This window comes from Telopea speciosissima, chromosome 7, assembly GCF_018873765.1.
Source record: "Telopea speciosissima isolate NSW1024214 ecotype Mountain lineage chromosome 7, Tspe_v1, whole genome shotgun sequence".
NCBI classification, from domain to species: domain Eukaryota; kingdom Viridiplantae; phylum Streptophyta; class Magnoliopsida; order Proteales; family Proteaceae; genus Telopea; species Telopea speciosissima.
Genome location: NC_057922.1, coordinates 31091931 through 31113191, shown reverse-complemented (window position 1 = coordinate 31113191; position 21261 = coordinate 31091931). Strand labels below are relative to the sequence as shown.

Sequence of the window (21261 nt, the reverse complement as noted above, 5' to 3'; positions counted from 1 at the left end):
ATTTAAAATTGAATGGTTGGACACTTGAACACATAACACGTAAGAAAATAAATAAACCATAGACCGCAACCTTGATTTTATTTTCAAACTTTAAAATTTATAAGGACCGAGTTTTGCTCCATTCACCGCAGAGAGGGAGAGGGCGGGAAAGGGTATTGGGAGGGCATTTTGGAAATATACTAGAATTGAAAGAAGGGTTTGTGAAACCTAGGATGGTGGGTGAAACGTCCTCTATGGGTGGAGTCAAACTTAGTCCTTTATAATAAAGCCCTAACTCAAAGCCAAAGCTTGATCTGGCCCGACCCAGCCTGAAACCCAATGGACTAAGCTGAGGCGGAGGCCATCCCAGCCCTTAGTTAGTAAGTTTTCATATAATACGCGTATTATACACGTATCTGAACGTTTAATTAAAAAAAAATATATATTTTACCATATATTTCAGTATATATGGTAAAATACTAGTTTTTTAAGTGCACCCGCATTATACACGTATCGTATTATTACCGTTAATTTTATGCTCTTAAGTGATGATGTCAGCCAATTAAATAAATTTAAATCCCTAAACTATCCTTGACCAATGTTGAAGATGAAGGAAGGGTAATATTGTAAATTTAATTCTAATGTTTTAGTGCAAGGGTAAAATAGTCCTTTCACACCAATAACTAACAACAGACTAACATTGTTACTGCAGAGGGAGTGATTTGAGCTTTTTTAAAATCCAAGGGGTGATCTGAGTTTCGTTTGAAAACCAAGGGGTGACATTTAATTTACCCTTACTTTTTTGTTAATGATATTGTTTTGGTGGATGAAACAAAAGCTACGAAGTTGAAATTATAGAGATCAACATTGGAATCAAAAGGCTCTAAGTATAATAGAAACAGAGTTTATGGTGTGTAACTTTAGTAACAATATGACACGAAGTAAGGTGATGAAAATTGATGATAGAGAAAGACCGCAAAATGAAACTTTTAGGAACCTAAGGTTCAATTAGTATTATAAATAAAGAAAATGAAATAGAAGATGGCGTTGCACAAAGAATTAGAATAAAGTGAATGAAGTGGAGGGGTGCATCCGAAATGTTGTATGATCAATATATTCCTTTAAAACTCAGAAGAAAAATTTATACGACAGTTTTACAACCAGCAATGATGTACGGATCAACATATAAACAAACTTAGTATAACTAAAATGAGGATGTTGAGATGAATGATTGGTAAAACTAAAAAAGATAAAATAAGGAATAAACAAATTAGAACTAATTTAGTAGTAGTTCTAGTAATGATAACTTGCGAGAAAGCCGTTGAAGTGGCATGGACATGTGCAACAGAGGCATTTGAATGCTTCAGTATGGACTATGGAGGAGTGATTTGATTCAGATTGAAGGAGCTAAAAGAGTAAGGATAGGCCTACAAATGACCAGAGGAAAAGTGAGGAAGACATACATAGCTTAGAACTAACAAGAAGTATGGCTTGGAATAGAAGTGAATCAAGATAAAGGATCCATGTAACCATCCCTATTTTGCTGGGATAGGGCCAAGTTCAATTAAGCTAAAATAGTATAGTAGTCACAAGACTCATAACCCACAAGGAGGGAGGGAAGCAGGGCAGGCTAGAGAACAAAGAATGAAACCATCGACAAGGACCAATAAAGGGTTCTCTGTATTATAGAAAATAAAGAGTCGATAAACTAATAAGCAAGCAAGAAGCTCCAAAAGCATAACCGAAACCCTCAGAGCATTGAAAGTAAGCAGACAGGAACGACAGAATGAGAACAAGTGAGGAAACACGCACAGCAACACAGAGAGATGACAAACATAGATAAGAAAGAGAGGGAACAGACAAGCAAACTTCATTGGTTGACACACAACAATGGAACCGAGAGAGAAAAAAAAAACAGAGGTGGGGTTGGGGAGAAAAGAAATAAGAAGCGGCAGAAAGGCATGAGACAAAAAAAAAAAAAGCAACTCACATGACAATTAACATTCAAATCAAAGGAAGAACAGGAAAAGAAATAATAATCATGGAGATAGTAGATTCATTCAACCTCAAATCTTATGATAAAGAGACCAGTATTTACATTATAAACCAATAAAGAAGACCAACCAATTATTAATCATCAATAATGCAATTAACATTCGTAGCAGACAATAGAAACTTACAGGAAAGAAAGGAGGAGAAAGGGGCAAAGAATGGTAACATTTTTTTCTGACCATCGGAGTCCTAATATCAAAGTAATTAATCAAGGCTTCACAGGCTAGTCATCATCTTCAATATCCCAACTAAGATCTTCCTCTTCATGCGCACCACTCAACCGCTTTCGAAGATCAGTTCTATTTGGGCTCCCACCAACAGATTCTTTCTTCTCGTCGTTACTATCAAGATCTTCAATCTCATCCCATCCAAGGTCGTCTTCTTCTTCCTCAGGCAATGATGGATGACTTGAGACAACAGAAAAATCACTGTCCTTGCAAGATTCACCAGCGTCAGTCTTCCCTTCCAGTAATGCATTCTCTTCGGATTTGGTAAATGACTCATCACCATTCAATCCAGATTCTGAATGATCAGGTTTTCCCATTAATAGCTCAGACCCATTATCACTAATAGATTCCGCAACTCGACCCATGTTCTCAATTTCTTCATGGGAGCTCCAATCTCCCGTCTTAGCAGCAACCTTAGGGCTACTGACCGCTTGTTCCTCGACAGGCTTCTTCCTGGATGCAATCTCTGAATAGCCTTCCTTCGTTTCATCATCTTCATCATCGTCAACATCCCAAGTCAAATCTTCTTCTTCCCTGGAAATCACTCTCTTCACAAGATTAGCCCTAGCATCCTCCACTTGCTTGAGTTTGTAAACCCTATAAAAGTAACGAGTCCAGAAAATCTCATGATCAACGGTACTGGGAACAAGCTTCGCATAAGTCCCCTCCATAACCCCATTCTCGCCGAATAAAGTGTCAATCTCCTCCGTTTTCTCCTCAAGCACAAACCCTGATTTCCACTTATTGAAGTCATCCAAATCCTCAGGCTCACCGCAGTAAGTATTGACATCAGTTTGAACTGCATGAACCTGTGCCTCGAATCTACTGTACCGCTTCGAACTAAAACTAGGATTACTAAGCTGTTGGCTATCAGAAGAATCGCTTTCGGAATCCGCAGCAAGGAGAGCATCCTTACCATGAGAGATGATCTCGGCCGTCCCACGCCACACAGAACTCCCAAATTCGTCGATTGCTTGTCCAACAGACTCGAGCGATTCCTGGGCCACCGATGCCCCAACCTCAAGAGACACCGGAAGTCCCTTCACAGCACGAGTGGCAACTTCGCGTATCACATCCGTCTCCCTCTTCAGGCCGGAGCGGAATTCCTCAAAATCAAGACGGTACGTCTGGAGTACCGATTCAGATTTTGTGGACAAGTTCTTAATCAACCCTCCAAAACTCCAGCCAGAACCGCCTGAAGATTTAGGGCTAGGGTTGAGGTTGGGATTAGGATCTGATTCTGCATCGTGTTCGTTCAATGGCGCTTCTGCATCATGGTCGTATTCTTCTCCTTCTTCTTGTTGTTGTTCTTCATCATCAAGTGATCTTTTAGAAGATTCTGAAACAGATGGCTGGTTTTCTTCATCTGAGGACTCTGAATCGTCTGCGAAAACAGCTTTGAAGAAATTCATGTCGAAAGAAAAATAATCAAATTTGATCAAATCTGGTTATGAATTGCTTTCTAGAGGAGAATTGTAAATAAAAAGACCGACAAACATATTATTAGAATTGAGACCAATAGAAGAAATACGCAGTGGAAGTTGGAGTTGGAGAAGTTTAAGACTTCTCGAGACTCCGAGAGTCGAGAGACTCGAGGGAGAGTTGTGTAACAGATGATGATTGAACAAGTGACCTCAGAAGTCAGATAAGATACTAAACTCTTCCACTACACGCATGATGTGAAGAGCGCACTCCCTTGCGTATCGTTAACTGTTGCGTGGCTCCTGCGCTTAGACAAAAAAAAAAATTTGTGACGATTATCTCCAGGGTCCAAATCCTCTCCAATTCCCTTGCGGTCCCGGCAACTGCAACATCAAAAGGTCCGAGTTGCACCGTTCCAGTTTTTTTATTTATGGGTTGATGTTCTTTATGCTGCAGTGTAGCCGCGTAGACACATGGGCCTGTCATTTAGGGGGCAGGGTAATCATTTTGCCCACTCCGATGTGTCTGGGCATAGCCTGTGCCCCCAACATAGAGAACATTTGATCTTTATTTTTTTTCCTTTCTTCTCAAGCTCGGTAAGAATTTGGAGAGGATATTTTTTTCCACTTCCATGCAAGTTGAATTTTTGCACACGTGCTCCCATTGACCAGCGTACACATGTAGACTTTAGAGACCCATGTTGTGATCTCTTTTAATAGACGCTGTTCATATACTGTCCACATGGCATATGGCATACAAGGTGGGCTCAAATTCTATGGGCAGATAGGTAGGGGCCGGCCAAGTAAAAGGTTTCAATTTAGAACCAAAATATTTAGAACCAAATTAAAAATCAGAATCAAAACCAGTCATTTAAAACCAAAAGGAATCAAATAGAATAGAAAAATACGGTTCGATTTTGCTTTGAAAAAGATAAAAATCCATTCAGTATGGATTGTAACTAAAAACCATCGTTTTTAACCAATTCAAACTGGAAGAAAAAAATTGTAAATCTTATAAACCGAATCAAATCTACACACTACAATCATCTGCCCTTTATTGGGATAAAGATCCTCTCCAATTCTTTAATCTGGCAATTCCTACTGTGGGTTTCTTTGTTTAGTTATGTAAAAAGAGTTGAAAGGTATCGGATCTATCTTAATGAGGTTATAATTTCTTTCCTAACTTTATTGTTTCGGCATATTCTTTTTCCTTGAACTAAAGTTAACTAAATTTAACCACAACCCCTCTCAAGGTTAAGATGGGTGCTTGCAAATCTTTTGCTTGTCACACAAGAAGATAAATCGGGTGGTATATAAAGGTTTTGTGAGAATATCAGCCAATTAATCTATGGTAGAGATGAATTTGATTTTCAGGAGGCCTTGGGAAACCAAGTGGTGAACAAAGTGAAGTTTATCTCAATATGTTTCGTGCGGGCATGAAAATTGAAATAATGGATTTACGGTAAGATAGGTGGCACCTAAATTATCGCACCATAACAACAATGGTTGGGACACAGAAATGCCAAGCTCCTGTAACAAAGAATTTGGCCAAATAATTTCAGTTGTGGCATTGCCAATTGCAAGATACTCAGATTATGTGGAAGAGCGCGCAATAGTGGGTTGGTTTTTAGCAGACCAAGATATGAGGTTGTCGTCAAGGAAAATGGCAAACCTACTTGTTGAATTTCTGTCATCGACATACCTGGCCCAATCGGCATAAGAATAGATCATTAACCGGTTGGATCTAGTCTGAGAGATGAGTAAACCATCTGACAAAGTGTCCTTGAAATAACGCAAAATACGTTTGACAGCCTGCCATGCTCATCAGTTGGTGATTTTGAGAAATTGGCACACTTTGTTGACGGAGAAGGAAATATCTCGACGAATGAGAATGGCATACTAAAGAACCCCAACAGTATTGTGTTAAATTGTCGCATCAAGTAATGGTTCACCATTAAACTGTGAAAGGCAAACTGTTACTGCCATTGGGGTGTGAGTGGGTTTGGACCAATTGTGGTCGTGATACCATGTAAAATTAGAGAGTTGAAAGTAATGTTCTCATACCCTAGCTCGGATGGCTCCGTCTTTGGCATGTAAAACGGTTTGGCCTCATTCCACTGGTTGGCTTCACGACTTATGTGTTAATAAAGCCATGAGACCTTCATGCCCTTCTCTATAAATTTGCTCATTATCAAAAAAAAAAAAAAAACAAGAGATAAACTCTATTTTTTGTAGAGTTTGAAATAAACTAGAGAAAGACATAAGTAGTTCAGCAAATGAAGGGATAAGGATAAGGTTTAAATATTTGAAATTTGAATTCAAACATTTAAATAAAAAATAATCCTTAACAAATAACAATTATATCCTGACCCAAACCATAATTGAACTAAAGAACTGAAATTGAACCAATTGACAGTTGACACCCTTAGGCCTAGGTACATTGCTTGGTAAAAGGAGTCATCAATTACATCATTAACCCTTGCGAAAATGGTTTAAAACAAATGTACAACTAATAATGCTTGTGAAAATATGAATGAAGTTGCTTTTCAAATTTGATATATATGAGCAATCTAAACTGTGTCGTAGTTTATGAAATAGTCAAAGTTGCCACATCACCTTTCATGTATCACAATTAAGTGGACCCTATGTGGGTTGTACAAAGAACCTTTTCATGTACAGAAATATATCTCCTGGCAGATGTTTACAAATCCAGCCAAGAAATCCGCACAAGAGTTAATCTCTCTAACGTGATGTAAAATCACACAGCTCCTAAACAATCACGTAGCTCAAGAATGTCACCAACAAGCCCAATGAGATACCAAGGAACCTGAAAACAACCCAAGATCGTTTGCACTGCAGTGAGGGAGTCAGATCGCACCTGGACTTGCGGGAACCCTAGGGATGTATTTGATTGAATCTGAAATTGAAATTAATACAGAGTCAGTTTAGAATGAGGGTGTTAATTGGTTTGGTTTCAATTTCGGTTCTAGATACAATATATACAAATCGAAACTGAATATATTTAAAAACTACAACCAAAACCGAAGCGAACCAGTTTGGATCAGTTCTAATTCAGTTTTCATGTATTCAGTCTCATTTTGTTCTTATATGGTTTTGTGTACCGCCGCCCCGCCGATATTGCAGAGGATCCTGGTCAAGTCACAATTTGGAATATGATATCCAATTACCTGGAACCAGCAGACTTAACTTCTAATTTCTCAACAGTCCATTTTGCCGCTTTATGTACTGAAAACTCTGTGTAATTATGTCTGTCACATAACTCTTAAGGCTATTGAAGGGAACCTTGCGCAGCCGTGTATCTGCGCAGCACAGGCCAGACGGCCAGCTGCACCATAGAAGATCTGGATCCGAGAATTCCACTACCCTTCAAGAACATCACATGTAAATTCCTATCTTTTATGTATTTCTCCGTTTCCATAAAAAAAATGTCACAATTTGGAAGAGTACAAATTTGTTTGAGAAGGCAGATTAAAGGTTTTGAAGCTCTCTTAGAGAACAAGTGTAGAATTTCTGTTGTGATTCTATTTCACATCTGGGTCATTCTTGAGGCCATTTCTACCATCTCTCACGCTCTAGATCAAGCTGGGTAATCAAAGCTGGTGCCTGTAATTTCGGTTGGCTCTCCAAGCTTTTGGGAGGTATTTTTTTGAGCTTTTAAAGGTGCATAACTGTCATCTTGTTGATGCTTGTGAAGTAACATTGTACTTCTTCAGCCCTGCTCGCTGCATTACTAGGTACCTTTGTTAATCTGACTACATGCTACCTCTCAAACTAACAGCAACATAAGGATTCTCTCTCACTTGGAAGGAAAGCTAGTTATGCACAGCATAAAATACATACATTTATGCACAAAAGGATCAACACAGATGGAACTAACCATAAGATACAGATATAGTGCAGACCCAGAAACTCGATCCCCAGGTCAAGTTAGACAATACTGTAAAAATAACCCAAATATCAATTTACAGTATTTTCTCTTTGTCCCACACAAAACAACCAATTTAACACTAAACATGACCAAAAAATTAATTGCACACCAGATCATAAGCAACATATACAACCTGCTTTTCAGTCCCAAAACACAATACAAGAAACAAGGGCATCTTCTGTCCCCCGCAAATCAATTCTCCAAGAGCATTTGCAGTTCCCACAATTGCCCTACCCACAAGATATCTCAGACGCTTCTTGCGTGGCCTTTACATGCATGGGATTGCAAACACTGTATATGGAATAATGTCATAGACCAATAATGCACAACAAAACCTAAGAGCTCGTGATTTGGATGTAAAAAGAGGCACACGGTGTACTGGAACAGAAGAATTTAACAAGCAACATTAGGAATGCGTGATATTCTTTCGATTTCCTTGATGACCAAATCTTTTTCCTCTTCAAATTGCTCATCATCAGTACCTACAAGGCATGACAAACAAAGAAGAAAGGCATTGAAGGCTGACCCCAGCAAGAGCATTTAGGGGCTTGGATAAAGCTAGAAAGGAAACATAAGATACCACTTGCATAAACTGCAGGAAGATGTACTAATGACATGCAACTATACATGTCAGACATGCAGGGTAGGACCTAAAGGGGGAGGAGAATGATCCTACCATATGCATCCAACAACTCTCCCTGCACCATTCCCTAGGTCTTAATTCTCCTATTGTTCAAACAAATGTTCTAAATAAACTGATTGTTATCATCAAATCAAAAGGCCAGCGCCTATGGTAAACTAACAAGTGGGATTCAGATACAGGTGGATCGACTCCACATGCTGCCAAGTATCCCTATGCCTTGGTAGAATCTCTTTGTCCTATCTGAAGGCTACCTTAAATGTCAACAATCTGGAATTAACTTTACCTTTGCCAACAGAAAGATCGTGAAGCAGTTCTAGTAATCTTTCATGGTTTTTGGCCAGGATGATAACAATTTCTCGAGGCTTGTTGGGATTAGCAACAAAGACCTGTAAAACAGAAAAAAAAGAACAATGAGGACAATACGAAACAACCATGATTACAACAGTTGTTTGACATTGAAACAAATAATCTGTGTTTCCATCTATGGTTCACCTCCTGGACAACCAACCCTAACATGTGCAAAAATATAAGGGTTCACATCAGGACATCAAAAAGACGATGACAGTTGTGAACCCTTGTCTACTTCCAGATGCATTTGACCAGACAGCACCCCAACCCTCAAGGGTTTTCCACTACCAATGACTAGCTGGTAACAATAGATGATGGTCCACAAATTAATGGAGTGTACTTGTCACTAATAACATTGGTGCACCATGTGAATGAAGACAATAAGATTTTTTTTCTTTCCTTTTTTTATTTGATAAGACCATAGGAAATTCATTAAGCTATGGTAACGTTGTCCCTCTTTAAAATTTGAACCTGCTTCTTTATCTAGCTTTTCAGTTCCTCATTAGCGAAAAAATCAACAAAAACCTTCAGATCGTTAGGGGTACAACTTGATTTGGGTTAACCTGGTTTTGTCCAGGCTGGGCTGGGTTATGGTTGAGGCCTCAGGTTCACATGCAGTGAGGTCTTTATCATCATAAAATCTGTTGGGATCCAGCACTCAAGGATCACACTTTAAAGTTCCATTACCCCTAAATTAACTGACCATATTTTTGTAACCTACTGCCTGATTTGTGTTTGGGCCTCAGGAAACTTCTAAGTGGGGCTAACCAAAATATTATACACCCCTGCATGTTAACAGACAGATTTCTACAGTGTCCATCCATCTCATAGCATTCTGAAAGACCAAAAACCAACTAAGATGACAAAGAAATGGCAAGCATTGGAACAAAGTAAGAAAGCACAACACCTTGAAAATGTGGAAGGCAGATATCTTTATATTTTTGCTTGAATCCTGCATGAACTACCACATTTTAGAGCACAGAGAAAATGTAAATGTATTATAAGCAATTGCTTGTTCAGTTTTTGAAACGTATATTGGAGAAGAAAAACCAAACTTGCCATATGAAGGGGCGATGCGGGACAACTGAGAAATCTCGTAGCTCAATAAAAATAGTAAACAAAAATATTCTAAGCTCTAAGAACAGCAATGATCCAGAATATGCCTACTTGGAGATCCAGCTAACCCAAAGAAAACAACAAAAAATGAAAATAAAAACTTCACAGGAGGAGACTTAATATGAATAGACCACATAATTTCAATGCAATTGGTCAACAACAGAGAGGTGAAACTGTCGGACCAATTTGACTGTTCAGGATTCTAGAAACAGAGGAAAAATAATTTTTAATACTTTCTTAATCCAGTTAATAGAGATTCAATAACCCTAATATTTGCAAAACAAACTTTCAAAATGAAAAATTTACCCTGGCTGGGAAAATTATAGAAACTAATTAATAAATTAAAAGAAAAGAATGGAAGAAAACCGAGACAAATCCTAGTTGCATGACATGGCAACCCATTTCCACCAAGTCCACATGGTCTATGTGGGCCCCACATTCAATTCTCTTTCTTTTCAAATCTAGTCCCTCATTTAGGGGGTTAAGCTCAAGCTTATAGATATGTAACAGCAGGTACAGTACAGTACGAGTATACAGAGTATGTATGACCACAGACTATCAGAATGAGGAAGAATAGACCAATTATGCAAAGTTATATATAAGGTAAACGTCCCCTCAAAAATAGGTTTGCTCAACTCATGCAAATGTAATACCTTTTGCACATACTCAGTCATATCATGTTCTCACTATTGACAATAATACACATTATAATTTTGCTTTATTAGTCAACACACCTCCCAAGTGAGAGAAAATCTATGTTATCTAAGAATACTGTTGGGTGCTGCAAAGATTCCCTTGCATTCTCATTGGCTTACATAAAGTCTTGGACATGAGGACAGCTCATAATTCGGAGTGTCCAGGAACATAGCTGAAAATGAGCAAAAGGATATCGAGTGGCTGGTTCAGTGCCGGTGGTGCTTCTGGAGATGCTGGTTAATGAATGTAATCATGGTGCCATTTTGATAGAATTATATATCAGTACATCCCTGAGAATGCAGGCTATGCAAACAACACTAAAGAGTTAATTGCTGGATACCAAAAGGTATTACACTATGAAAACTGATTGGTGTGGCATCACAAAATGAGTCATTCGGTCTAATAGAAAATTGTGTGATAGCCTTGCATAGTTCAAAGAAGATTAACAGACTTAAAAGTCGTATGTATAAATGTCTCCATTATGATTCAAATTGTCTATATCAAATAAAGAAAAGGTAGCAGAAATTCCAAAATAATTTTAACATAAGATGGTAAGGAATAGAAGATCAAACCAAAACTCTAGCGTTTATACAGGATGGCAGTGTAACGGGTTCTGCCCTGTTTGTATTGTTATGATATGAGCCTTATCAGTTTAGGGTCGGGTAAAGTATTTAAAAAATCAGGGGCCCCACCCTACCTTGTAAAATCAGTGAGTGCCATGCATGTCTCAACAGCAAGTTAGGGTTGGGAATTGTATAGGCGAGAACCCACCCCCTTATGATCCCTAGTTATATGCATCAGCAGCCTTGAGCCTACAGCTGGAATGTTTGTCTGAGGAAATAATAGAACTAAACATGCCTTTACATTAAAGGCAAGGAAGGCAGATGGAATGGGATCTCACCACTCATTGAAGTATGAAAAGGGGATTCTTTATAAAGTACTCCAGTAACACTTTGTCCCGGGAGATGTTCATTCACATCTTCCCCTCCCACCCCCACCTCCTAAAGAAAACAGTTATCAAGAAATATGAACATTCATACAGGCATTTTGTTTTCATATTGGTGTATATATTTCTAGAAAATCATAAGTTTTCAAGATTTAATCCTGAATGCCCATTCTACTAACCATATGCTTTTCGGATTCATGTACACATTAGGTGCTCTCATTGAGCATATAAACAATGCTGAAGAGAATCTGAGTAGCAAGGGAAGACATTTTTCAATACCATGAGCAAGGTCATCATGACTTTCAAGTACCGAACTTCTACGATGTAGCGCTTCATTATATGGGTACTTGGAGGCTCCAAAAGAAATTCCGAAAGAAGCTAAAATACAACCATCAAATTATAGTTAACCCTTTAGAACTGTGACTTACACACTGAAAATACATAAGACAACAGCTACCAACAAACCTTCAACGACTGCCTCCTTGTTACATAGTTCGCTGATGTAAGGAGCTTCTCATAGAGCTCAAAGAACTGGAACAACATCCTCTAATCAGATGATATTTGGGAAAGAAACAACAAAAGAAGGTGCAATACATGTCAAGAAGCCACATGTCATACACACCATGTGCTACTACTGCCAAAATTCAGAGCAGTCCAAGTGGAACTCATTGGTCATGAACAAATTGGAGGAACATTAGGTTCTCTGGTTCATGGATAAATGATGAAAAGAAACTTTTTGACTTTTTCTTTTACATGGTTAGAGGGAACCTAACGGAAATTTTGGTCCAACAGAACTTCCAGGAAGGACCCAAAGAATGTGGATCCCAGCAGCCCTGAATGATATCCATGATGCATTGCAAAAGCAGTAAAGAATCCTCCTTCATAAATGGTTCAACACTTCATGAAATCTCTAAATTTTGGCCTGGAAAAATAAAAATTTTGGCAAACTAAATTTCAGTTTAAGGGGGAAAGGGGGAGAGAGAAGGTATTATCTTGCAAATTTTCAAAAATGTAAAAAAATATCAATAGTATTTCTTTGAAATTCGTTAAAAAAATTATTTTTGTTGATATTTTTCTAAGATGCTGGCAAAAATTTTAGCAAAATCAGGTTACATCAACTAAAGCTTAAGGTTCTGGACAATATATTCCCTTAAAAAAAAATCTCCCTGACTAATTTCCTAATGTCCCTTTTATGAAGGGAAAGTCTTGGTTATGGTGCTATCAGACTACAGGACACATAAATGGGCATGACGCCCCAATAATTCTGCCAGGCTACCATGATTATAGGATCAAGACCAATTCACAGGTGAGTCCCAGCTAAAATATTCTATACAAGCAATATACCAGGTCAATCTGATAAGCACTAATCATCTTTATCAGTGCATTATTCTTTTCGAGCTTTTACAATCTTGTTCAAAACTTTTTTCAGACCTCTCTCTCTCTCTCTCTCTCTTTGAAAAAAAAATCATACATAAAAAAATTCAAATTGGGTATTGTTTGCGGCTTTGTGCAAGCTGATTCTTCTTCATATGAATCACTCAAGTTGACCCAAGATTTTGTGATTCTCAATTTTTGGGTGAAAAAACAGAGCATGACCCAAGAGGAAGACGCAGAAGACAGCAATTTTTATAGTACGATCACTCTGCTGTATTGCAGGTATATAAATTACCAACATATGACCACCATACTCAGAATAAGGACAAATATTTTGAGCCAGTTTGTTACCAATGAAACTCCATCCTCAGTTTCTTACTCGTAATACATTGCCTTTAGAAGTTTTTTGACCCTTACTGTCCAACCATGCTTATTTTAGCATTCCTTGAAGGTCTAGGGAAAAAATTCCGCCTTTTTCTAATGTGATTCCTAATTTCCACAGGTTCTCAGTTATTTTGAAACATTTCAACAAACTTCCTATGACTTGGCATAACTTCTGTGGAAAATTATCCATCATTATAAGATTTATGAACGTCCCAGTGTATGAAGCTCCTGCTACTGCAGAGTCTGGGAGGGGCAAATGTACGCAGCCTTACCCCCGCTTCGCGGAGAGGTTGTTTCCAAGTTTTGAACCCACAACCTAATGGTTGCAATAACGCAACTTAATCATTGGTCAGAATTACAGTGACATGTACAAATAAAGTTTCAATCAACAATTAGGGCCAACAATAACTGTTCCAACATTGACAACATTTAGAAGTATAAAAAGTTATCTAACCTCTTCATAATGGGCAGTCAAGAATTCGGAAACTGCAGTTTGATGTTTCGTAAGCAAATCCTGCCAGACATTCATTTCGGGAAACAAACTCAAAGGAATGGTACATAGCACGGCTTTAAGTTTGACATTTAAACAACATCAAAACTGAAGAGAAGAGAACTGACCCTAAATGTGGCAAAAGCATCTGAGGCAACATCAAAGTTAGGAAGCTCCACATACTTGAAGAACAACTCAGAGCTAGTAGAATCCAATATGTATCTGAAAGATCACTACAAAAATTTAAACATGTGAAAATCAAACTTCCCTTTCTGAAGAAAGATTTTGAATGGAAGAGCACAATCTCCAAAAGAAGAAAGGCAATGTCCATCTTTCTTCATCTTTAAAGAGATACTACTTGGATAATGAAATGGAGAGCAACTAACATACAACTACAATATGGCAAATGGCAACCATATGAGATTTCTTTGCTTAACATTACAATTGTAAATTTTTCACATCATTGTCGACCTTGATCCTTGAAAGTGTCATATATCCAGCAACCACATTGGTAGAACACAGTATAGATATACCAAGAACTGTATGAGATTCTTTCGCTAAACTCTTTTACATATTCTATTGTCTTCCTTTTCAACACAATCATTACCTTACCAGTAAGAAAACAAGAATAAAAATATTGTTCACCAAAATAAAACAAACTTAAAAAGGACTTAAAGCAACTGAAAAACCATGAAAAATTAACAAAAAAATTAAACATCTTACTTTGCAAGGGTTGGGAATTTGATGCACTCCCTCAACATACTTCCACAATTCAAGGCAATTTCTTTGTTATCGTAGCTGTTCGGGAAAGACTACAATGAGTTACATGATTATTACATGATAACAAAATATAAATATGATAATAATAAATAGATATCAGACAGATAATAGAAAAAATGTAAATGTGAATATGCATGTGTAAATTCATACAGTGTCATCAACATCATAGCTGCTCAAGGAAGACCAGAATAACGTTCCAAGCAAAATTACAGAATGTAGATTATAACATATGATGATAATAAACAGATATCACTAATGCCTGCACCTCTGCCTACTTGTGAATTTATGTTAACTATAAATGCTTTCTCAATGCCATAATAGTTCATCAGATGCATGGGACATGTTAGAGTTTTGCCAGATGCTGTACATGCCATATTGTTTTAACATTTTAAGGGCAAACACCAATCTAAGAGGTAAGAGCCCAAATCCTATAAGTTCTTCAAGAGGTGCATGATATGTCATCAACAATCCTTGAGTTTCGTTGCCCCCCAATCCCAAAGGCAGCCTTTCCCACATATTCTTCTGTGAGAAACTGAGAGCTGAAGGGGAATGTGGCTAAGAAATGAGAACCTATTTAATAGGCTCAGGCATTACTTGACTTTGAACACAACCAAATAGTAGAACCAACATCTAAGGCCACAAAATAATGGGCAAATAAGTAATCGTACCAATCCTTCCTCTTCCACACATGAAGTTAGCCTTGTGCAAACCTAGCTCCTCAAAATTGTCAACTATTAGTGTACTTCCAAAACCAACAACCCAGCCAAGTGCCTTTCTGTCTTCCCAAATCGTCCCAATAGTATATTACTATATTCCCGACTGAAACTAAAGAACAGTAATAAACCATGATGGAAAAATGCCTTTTCAGTTTCCTTTAAATTATGCTTTTATCCATCTTAAGTTACTAAAGATATAGTTTACCAAAAAAGTTATTATATATGGTATCCCTACCGCAAATTATTGAAAACATGATAAAGAACAACCTATGGTAGCATTTAGGATGTACAAAAAATTCATCCGAGTATTGTTCTTTAAATACATTGCTCCCCTCCCCCCCCCCCCCCATCAACCATTATCATCTCTTTGATCAATTCATTCTGTTACTGATCCTGCAAATTGATCACAATGAACGTCAATAAATGACTGCAGTCCCTTGGCCATTCTGACACAATGAATGCCAAAAAATTTCTCAGATTAAAGCCACGAGGTGTAGTTAGTTCAAATTTAGAACGCATGACAAGTATAAAATAAATAAAAGCATACAAAAATTAAAATAAAGAGGAGTGAAAATAGTGATGTTGCTAGTGACAGAACCATACCACACAACAAGGAAGTCCAGCAGTTCCAAATGATTCTCAATATAGTCCACACAACAATAAGTCGAGTCAACCATTTGCCTCAGCAATATAGACCAACAGTGCACTAAATCTTTTCTTGCCTGCGCCATCAGTATTTGGAATCAGTTCAAAGTAAGCGGATCAATTAAATATGTGCTAATTCTGAAGAAAATAGCATGCTTACTTCCCATCCCAAAAAAGGTAACTTGTGAACAAAAAGGCCAATAACATCCTCTTTGCAGACTTCTACTGTAAACTGTGAGACACTATCTGTGTTAGGTTCAGCTTCTCCATCTCCAGAAAGCATTTGTCTCATTGCCACAAAATTCTTTTCAACTTCTTCTAAAGCCTGCCAGAGAAGAAATTAAAGAATGTCAATGTGAACAGATTCTAAATGAAAGGAAAATAACCCTTCACCGAGATAAAAATATCGACAAAAGGGCAAATGGGTCATGGGTGTGCTGCCATGTTAACAGTCTTTTTTTGTTGTTGTTGGGAGGGGGGGGGGGGGGTTGCATTTCCCTCTTAACAATCAATGTTGAAATAATCATCCTGTCTTGGTTTAGATAAGTGCAATGAAGTGTTGATCTAATGGCAACAGTGTACTGTTTTGGAGGTCAGAAATCTCTTTCAGTATGTCAATCCTCAACGGAGAGATGATCACGCTTTATACTCAAGGTCAAAGGTTCAAGGTTTGGTAAGTGAGCCAAAATATTTCGGATCGTCTCTGACCATAGATAACCACCTAGAAGGAAACCTATATACAAGAAAATTCCATCTGCGCACAGGAGGTCTTTATTAAGGACAATTATCTCCTTCTTCCACGCAGGGACTAAAGGGTGCCCACGTTCTTAAATACACTTGAATCAACCAGAGAGGCCATTTCAGATTCTCCTCCATACTAACACCAGAAAACCATTTTAACAAACAAGAGCTCATGTGGAAAACCTCAAATTGAGAAAAGGATATCTAAGCAAACGAAGAAAACCAACCTTTTCAAGGGCTTTAACTTCTACAACGGTCTTGGTATCAAGGGCGAGAAGGCTGTCTCTGATACTTGTCACTAGCTCCGGTGCTGGTTTGGGTCTTTGCTTGAAGAAATAAAATGACATGATTAACTACCACTTGCAATCGTTCTCTGCAACTTCTCCCTCTCAGTTCCCCTCTTTCACAGATCACACGATCGCTTTCATATGCATCGTGTTAATTCGATCTATTTATTGAAGGAGTGCTTGTTTTCAAAGGCTTTTCCCAATCTGTAAATAACTCTGTACATATATGCTTGTTAAATCTGTGTAGGTCGTATCAAGCATAATAGTGAATTACCGATCATGGTTATTGCCTTTTTTTCTTGAAAAAATGGTTTCTATGGTAGGGAGCGTGGTGGCTGCGCCCAGACACACGAGGGGACAAAATGATCCCTTTGAAATGGGAAATAATCGTCCTATTGATGCTTTAATGCATGTTCCCATTGTTCTCCTTCATGCGATGATGGCTGAATGCTCTAACTCATCATGACATACGTTGACCTTATCAGTGGTGGGTGGATGATTGTCTTATGATGAGCTTTGTTAGCTACAACTATGTACGTATGATGGGATTAATTCATACTTCTTTTATCTGTCCACTAAAATCTCTCGTCAGTATCAACTCATCACGATGTCCTTGAAGAGATCATTAACTTCCATTAATGGTATTGTTATATTCCAACCAAATGTGCCAAATAATGCCAGCTAAAAGTGATAACTAGTCAGTCTTAAGAGATTTTGAAGTACGATAAGCTAAAGAATAAAACAAGCATTGGGTTGGAATATTGAAGCTCCAAGAAAAAGTAAACATGAATGAGGGATTGTAGGATTTGGGTTCTTTATGCGTGACATGGTTTGTAGCGCATCATTCGACGGCCCGCAGTGCTCGGGCACGCAGCCCAACACACAGGTGGGGTGTTGGGTTGTGTGCCCAAGCATTATAAGCCGTTGGATGTACACTACACTCCTTGTCGCACTACAGAGGAGCCCAACACCTGTATCAAGCATTACTTTCCATAGAAAAATCTTAACTTTATGTACTATTAAAATATTCCATATAATTTATCAAATAGGGTTGGGAGGAGACTCAAACAGTTCACAGAGGTTCTATAAGTTGATGCAACTGAGAAGTTGCCATTAGAGGTTGGTTTCCAAATGACAGTACCTTCAGAATGAAAATGCGGTAAAGGGATTGATAGTATAGACAGAGCAATTTCATAAGGCTACCATTGACATATAATATCAGACTTCCACGACCAAGATGTGAGGTCGATCAAGTCAGCTACAAATTTGGGGCTATAGTGCGGAAGGGGAAATGGGGTTGTTGATGGTAAAGGATTTGGGATCCAAGTATCTATACATAAATGAAGAGCCCCTTAAGAAGAAGATCACTAGATTTGAAAACCGATTTGAAACCCCAAAAGGCTGAAGAGGGACCTGATGCATGCAAAAAATCTGTGTGAGGGAAGTATTTGGATTTGATATTATGTCCCCATAGAGAGTTAAGTGAGATAACTAATTCTCATGCCTTCTTAGCAAGCAAGGCTGAATTCATGTGTTTGGAAAGCTTGACATTCAAATGACCTGAGTTTTTGGACTGGTATATAGTGTCCTAGTTCATTGTTGGAACAAGTAATTGATCGTTATTGGACCAGAAGAAGGATCGACAAATCTTATCAAGTGTATAGATGCTGGAAGTTGGAAGCAAGACATATAATATAATGGTATTGCTGACAATGTGGATTGTACCAAAGTTAATTTGCTCGTTGAACTGAGATATTTTGATTTCCATGATCGGAGTTTTAAAGTGATGCGGAAAATGAGCTATTAGCAGTGAGATCGGTTCAATCTCTTCCCCACAAATGGAATTCCTAAATAATTATCCAGATGAATAATCGAATTGATGTGAAAACATTGTAAGAGAAGACACTTGGTGTTGGGGCAACATTAGGGCTAAATTGGGCCCTAGTTTTCTAAATGTTGATAGCTTGGCCAAAATGAGAAAGAGATCGATGCTTGGGCCTCTAGAGCCTGCACGCTTGCACTAATGGGAGAGTGTGCACAAGCATCGCCCTGGGCAGGATTTTCGCTTTTCCATGGGGGCTAAATGATACTTTCACGCACTTCTGTGTCTAGGTGCAGGAGCCACGCAACCAAGTAGCGTTCTTTTTCCCTTGCAATATATGTCTAAAATGTCTTGAAGATGACGGGACTCTTGAGTAAAGGCTCTCCCAAAGAAAATCAAGTCATCCGCGAAAGTTGTATGGAAAATTACTTCACTATGATAAGATAATTTGATGTACCTTGATGTAGGCCTCGATTTGGAAAGAAAAATTGGAGGGGGGAACCATTGAAAAGGATAGCAAGTTGTGGCACAAAACACTGAGTCGATTTAAGATGAAAGCCACAAGCGACAAGAACTGCCCGAAGAAACTTCCATTCAATGCGGTCATATGCCTTGCTCATATCAAGTTTCAAAGTCATGTAACCAAAACGGCCTTTCCTTTTCTTAAGAATGTAATGTAAAAGTTCATGGTTGAGTAGGACGATGTCTTGGATCTAAAGACTTTTATCAAAGCCATTATGATTTAAGAAAATTAAATTCCCAAGAATGGGGCTAAGCCGCTACACAATAATTTTGGAAATAACTTTATAGATGAAGTTGTAGAGGTTGATGGGCAGGAATTCAGATACGAAGATAGGTTCTAAACTATGGGGATTAAAGAAATATAAGTCTAATTTATGTGACAAGAAAAATGTCCATGAGTAATAAAAGACTGAACTATTGTAATGGCTTCTTTGGAGATTTGTGGCCATACCTTGTGATAGAAATGGTCGAAGAAACCATCTGGTCCAAGGGTACAAGATGGAGGCATGCTTAGAGCAAGAGTCTGATAGTTTGCCAATACATGATCTGATGTGGTGTAGATCTTTGAGAAATGTTGTTGAAATATATGAGCTAATAGTAGTTAAGTTAAAACATTTAGTATTGGCATCTCCACCTATTAACCAATTAGACCAGGCATAGGAGAGTGATTGTAATTGCCCAAAAAATTAATGATTTTTTACAGGTTTCAGCTACTTTGGAACAGCAACAACATTTCTGTTGGGTAGGAGCTCTCAACATTGCTGATGGGAAGAGCTCACTACTAGAATTCCCTCTATTAGCTTCTATGTTTAAGTTTCAGAGCTTATATAAAACCATGGAACAAAAACTCGATCAAAACCTGTCGAAACCACCGAGTTAACTCGGTTTCCAAGGTTTTTGAGACGAGTTAAAGGGGGATTTTATAAAATCCCTGGATTCGATCGGGTTTCGATGGCTTCGACTAGTTTCGACCATATTTTGGTGGTTTCGACACATATACCCATCGAAACTAAGAGAAACTTGGCTCGAAACTTGGACAAACAAGTATTTATGCCAGAAACCAGGACAGACACTTAGTTATGTCTAATATCATTTAAGTAAATGTTTTTTACTTAAGATATTATTCATAAATAAGCAAATACCCCCTATTTGAATCCAATAAAAATAGTTAAAAAATAAATTTCGAAAGGAAAAAAAGTCAACCCCCCAGTTCAAGAACAAAAACTAGATTTTCAACAGTAGGTGCAAGTTTTAGCTTGCTAATGCTGGGGTTTTTTTCAAATCTAAAAATTCTATAAATCTTAATATGGCAAAACATTACTCTAAACCAAAAGTGTGGTAAAATATTCATTTATTTTGATGTCCAAAAAAATATTTTCATTCAGAGCGATTTTGACAATATTTGCGCAAACCAAATTAAGTTTGACCGATACATAACTTCATCAATATAAATCAGATTTAAGCAATCTTGGACTTATTGGAAAGCTATCAAAACAAATCCAAGATTGCTTAAATCTTATTTATATTGAAGGAGTTATTGTTATACCCGCACCCCGGGAGTATAATTAATTATTAATTCTTCCCCGTGACGTGTAGTTATCACTGCCACGTATGCCGGTGAGTTGTTCTCACTGGTGGTCAAACCCAGCTATATTGACCATAGTACGAGGTTGCCTGTGGAAACTAGTCGGGACCATGGAGGTTGCCCCTTGACGTGTCCGGGGTAAGTAGTTGACCAAATTTTATTGTGTGCTTACTGCCCTCTCAAAGCCCTCGAAGTGTGGTCCAAAGGCCCTGACCTCTTATGGTGGGAACCACCTTCCTACTCGCATCGGATGCAAGGTTACTGGCTGCCTCCGACCCTGCATCCAATGTTGTTGACAAGGACTCTTGTGGGTGAGACCCTATGGCTAAGGTGCTATGGGTGTCCTGCCATGTTTGACCCTACCCAAATAGACCCTAGGTTACACTTATGAGGCCTTATCCAAATAGGCCAATAAATGTGAAGTCTATATGAGAGAGAGGGGTAAGACTATTCCTTAGTCTTTCTTTTTTCTTTCTCTTTCCTAACCTAATCGTGAAAGGAGAGGAGAGCTTTGAAGAGAGGAGGCGGCAAGGAGGAG

At 38.2% G+C, this 21261-nt stretch overlaps 2 protein-coding genes across 3 annotated transcripts; both read right to left on the bottom strand.

Moving 5' to 3' along the window:
- Window positions 1-2094: 2094 nt before the first annotated feature.
- Window positions 2095-3718, bottom strand: LOC122669035 (BSD domain-containing protein 1-like). The gene has a single exon (XM_043865655.1). The coding sequence runs from the start codon at window positions 3668-3670 to the stop codon at window positions 2255-2257; it is 1416 nt and encodes a 471-aa protein (XP_043721590.1). The 5' UTR covers window positions 3671-3718; the 3' UTR covers window positions 2095-2254.
- A 3966-nt stretch (window positions 3719-7684) lies between these two features.
- Window positions 7685-16989, bottom strand: LOC122669036 (calcium-binding protein 39-like). 2 transcript variants are annotated; one of them, XM_043865656.1, is made up of 12 exons: window positions 16967-16984; window positions 16735-16917; window positions 15927-16091; window positions 15725-15843; window positions 14349-14423; window positions 13754-13847; window positions 13590-13649; window positions 11843-11908; window positions 11657-11755; window positions 9527-9571; window positions 8555-8657; window positions 7685-8110 (listed from the first exon to the last, which is right to left on the bottom strand). In XM_043865656.1, the coding sequence occupies exons 2-12, from the start codon at window positions 16852-16854 to the stop codon at window positions 8022-8024; spliced, it is 1035 nt and encodes a 344-aa protein (XP_043721591.1). In that variant the 5' UTR covers window positions 16855-16917; window positions 16967-16984; the 3' UTR covers window positions 7685-8021. The 2 variants fall into 2 exon arrangements, 1 of the variants encoding a protein (XP_043721591.1); XR_006333955.1 differs by lacking the exon at window positions 7685-8110 and adding an exon at window positions 10531-10603 and having other exon boundaries at window positions 8638-8657; window positions 16967-16989.
- Window positions 16990-21261: the final 4272 nt, after the last annotated feature.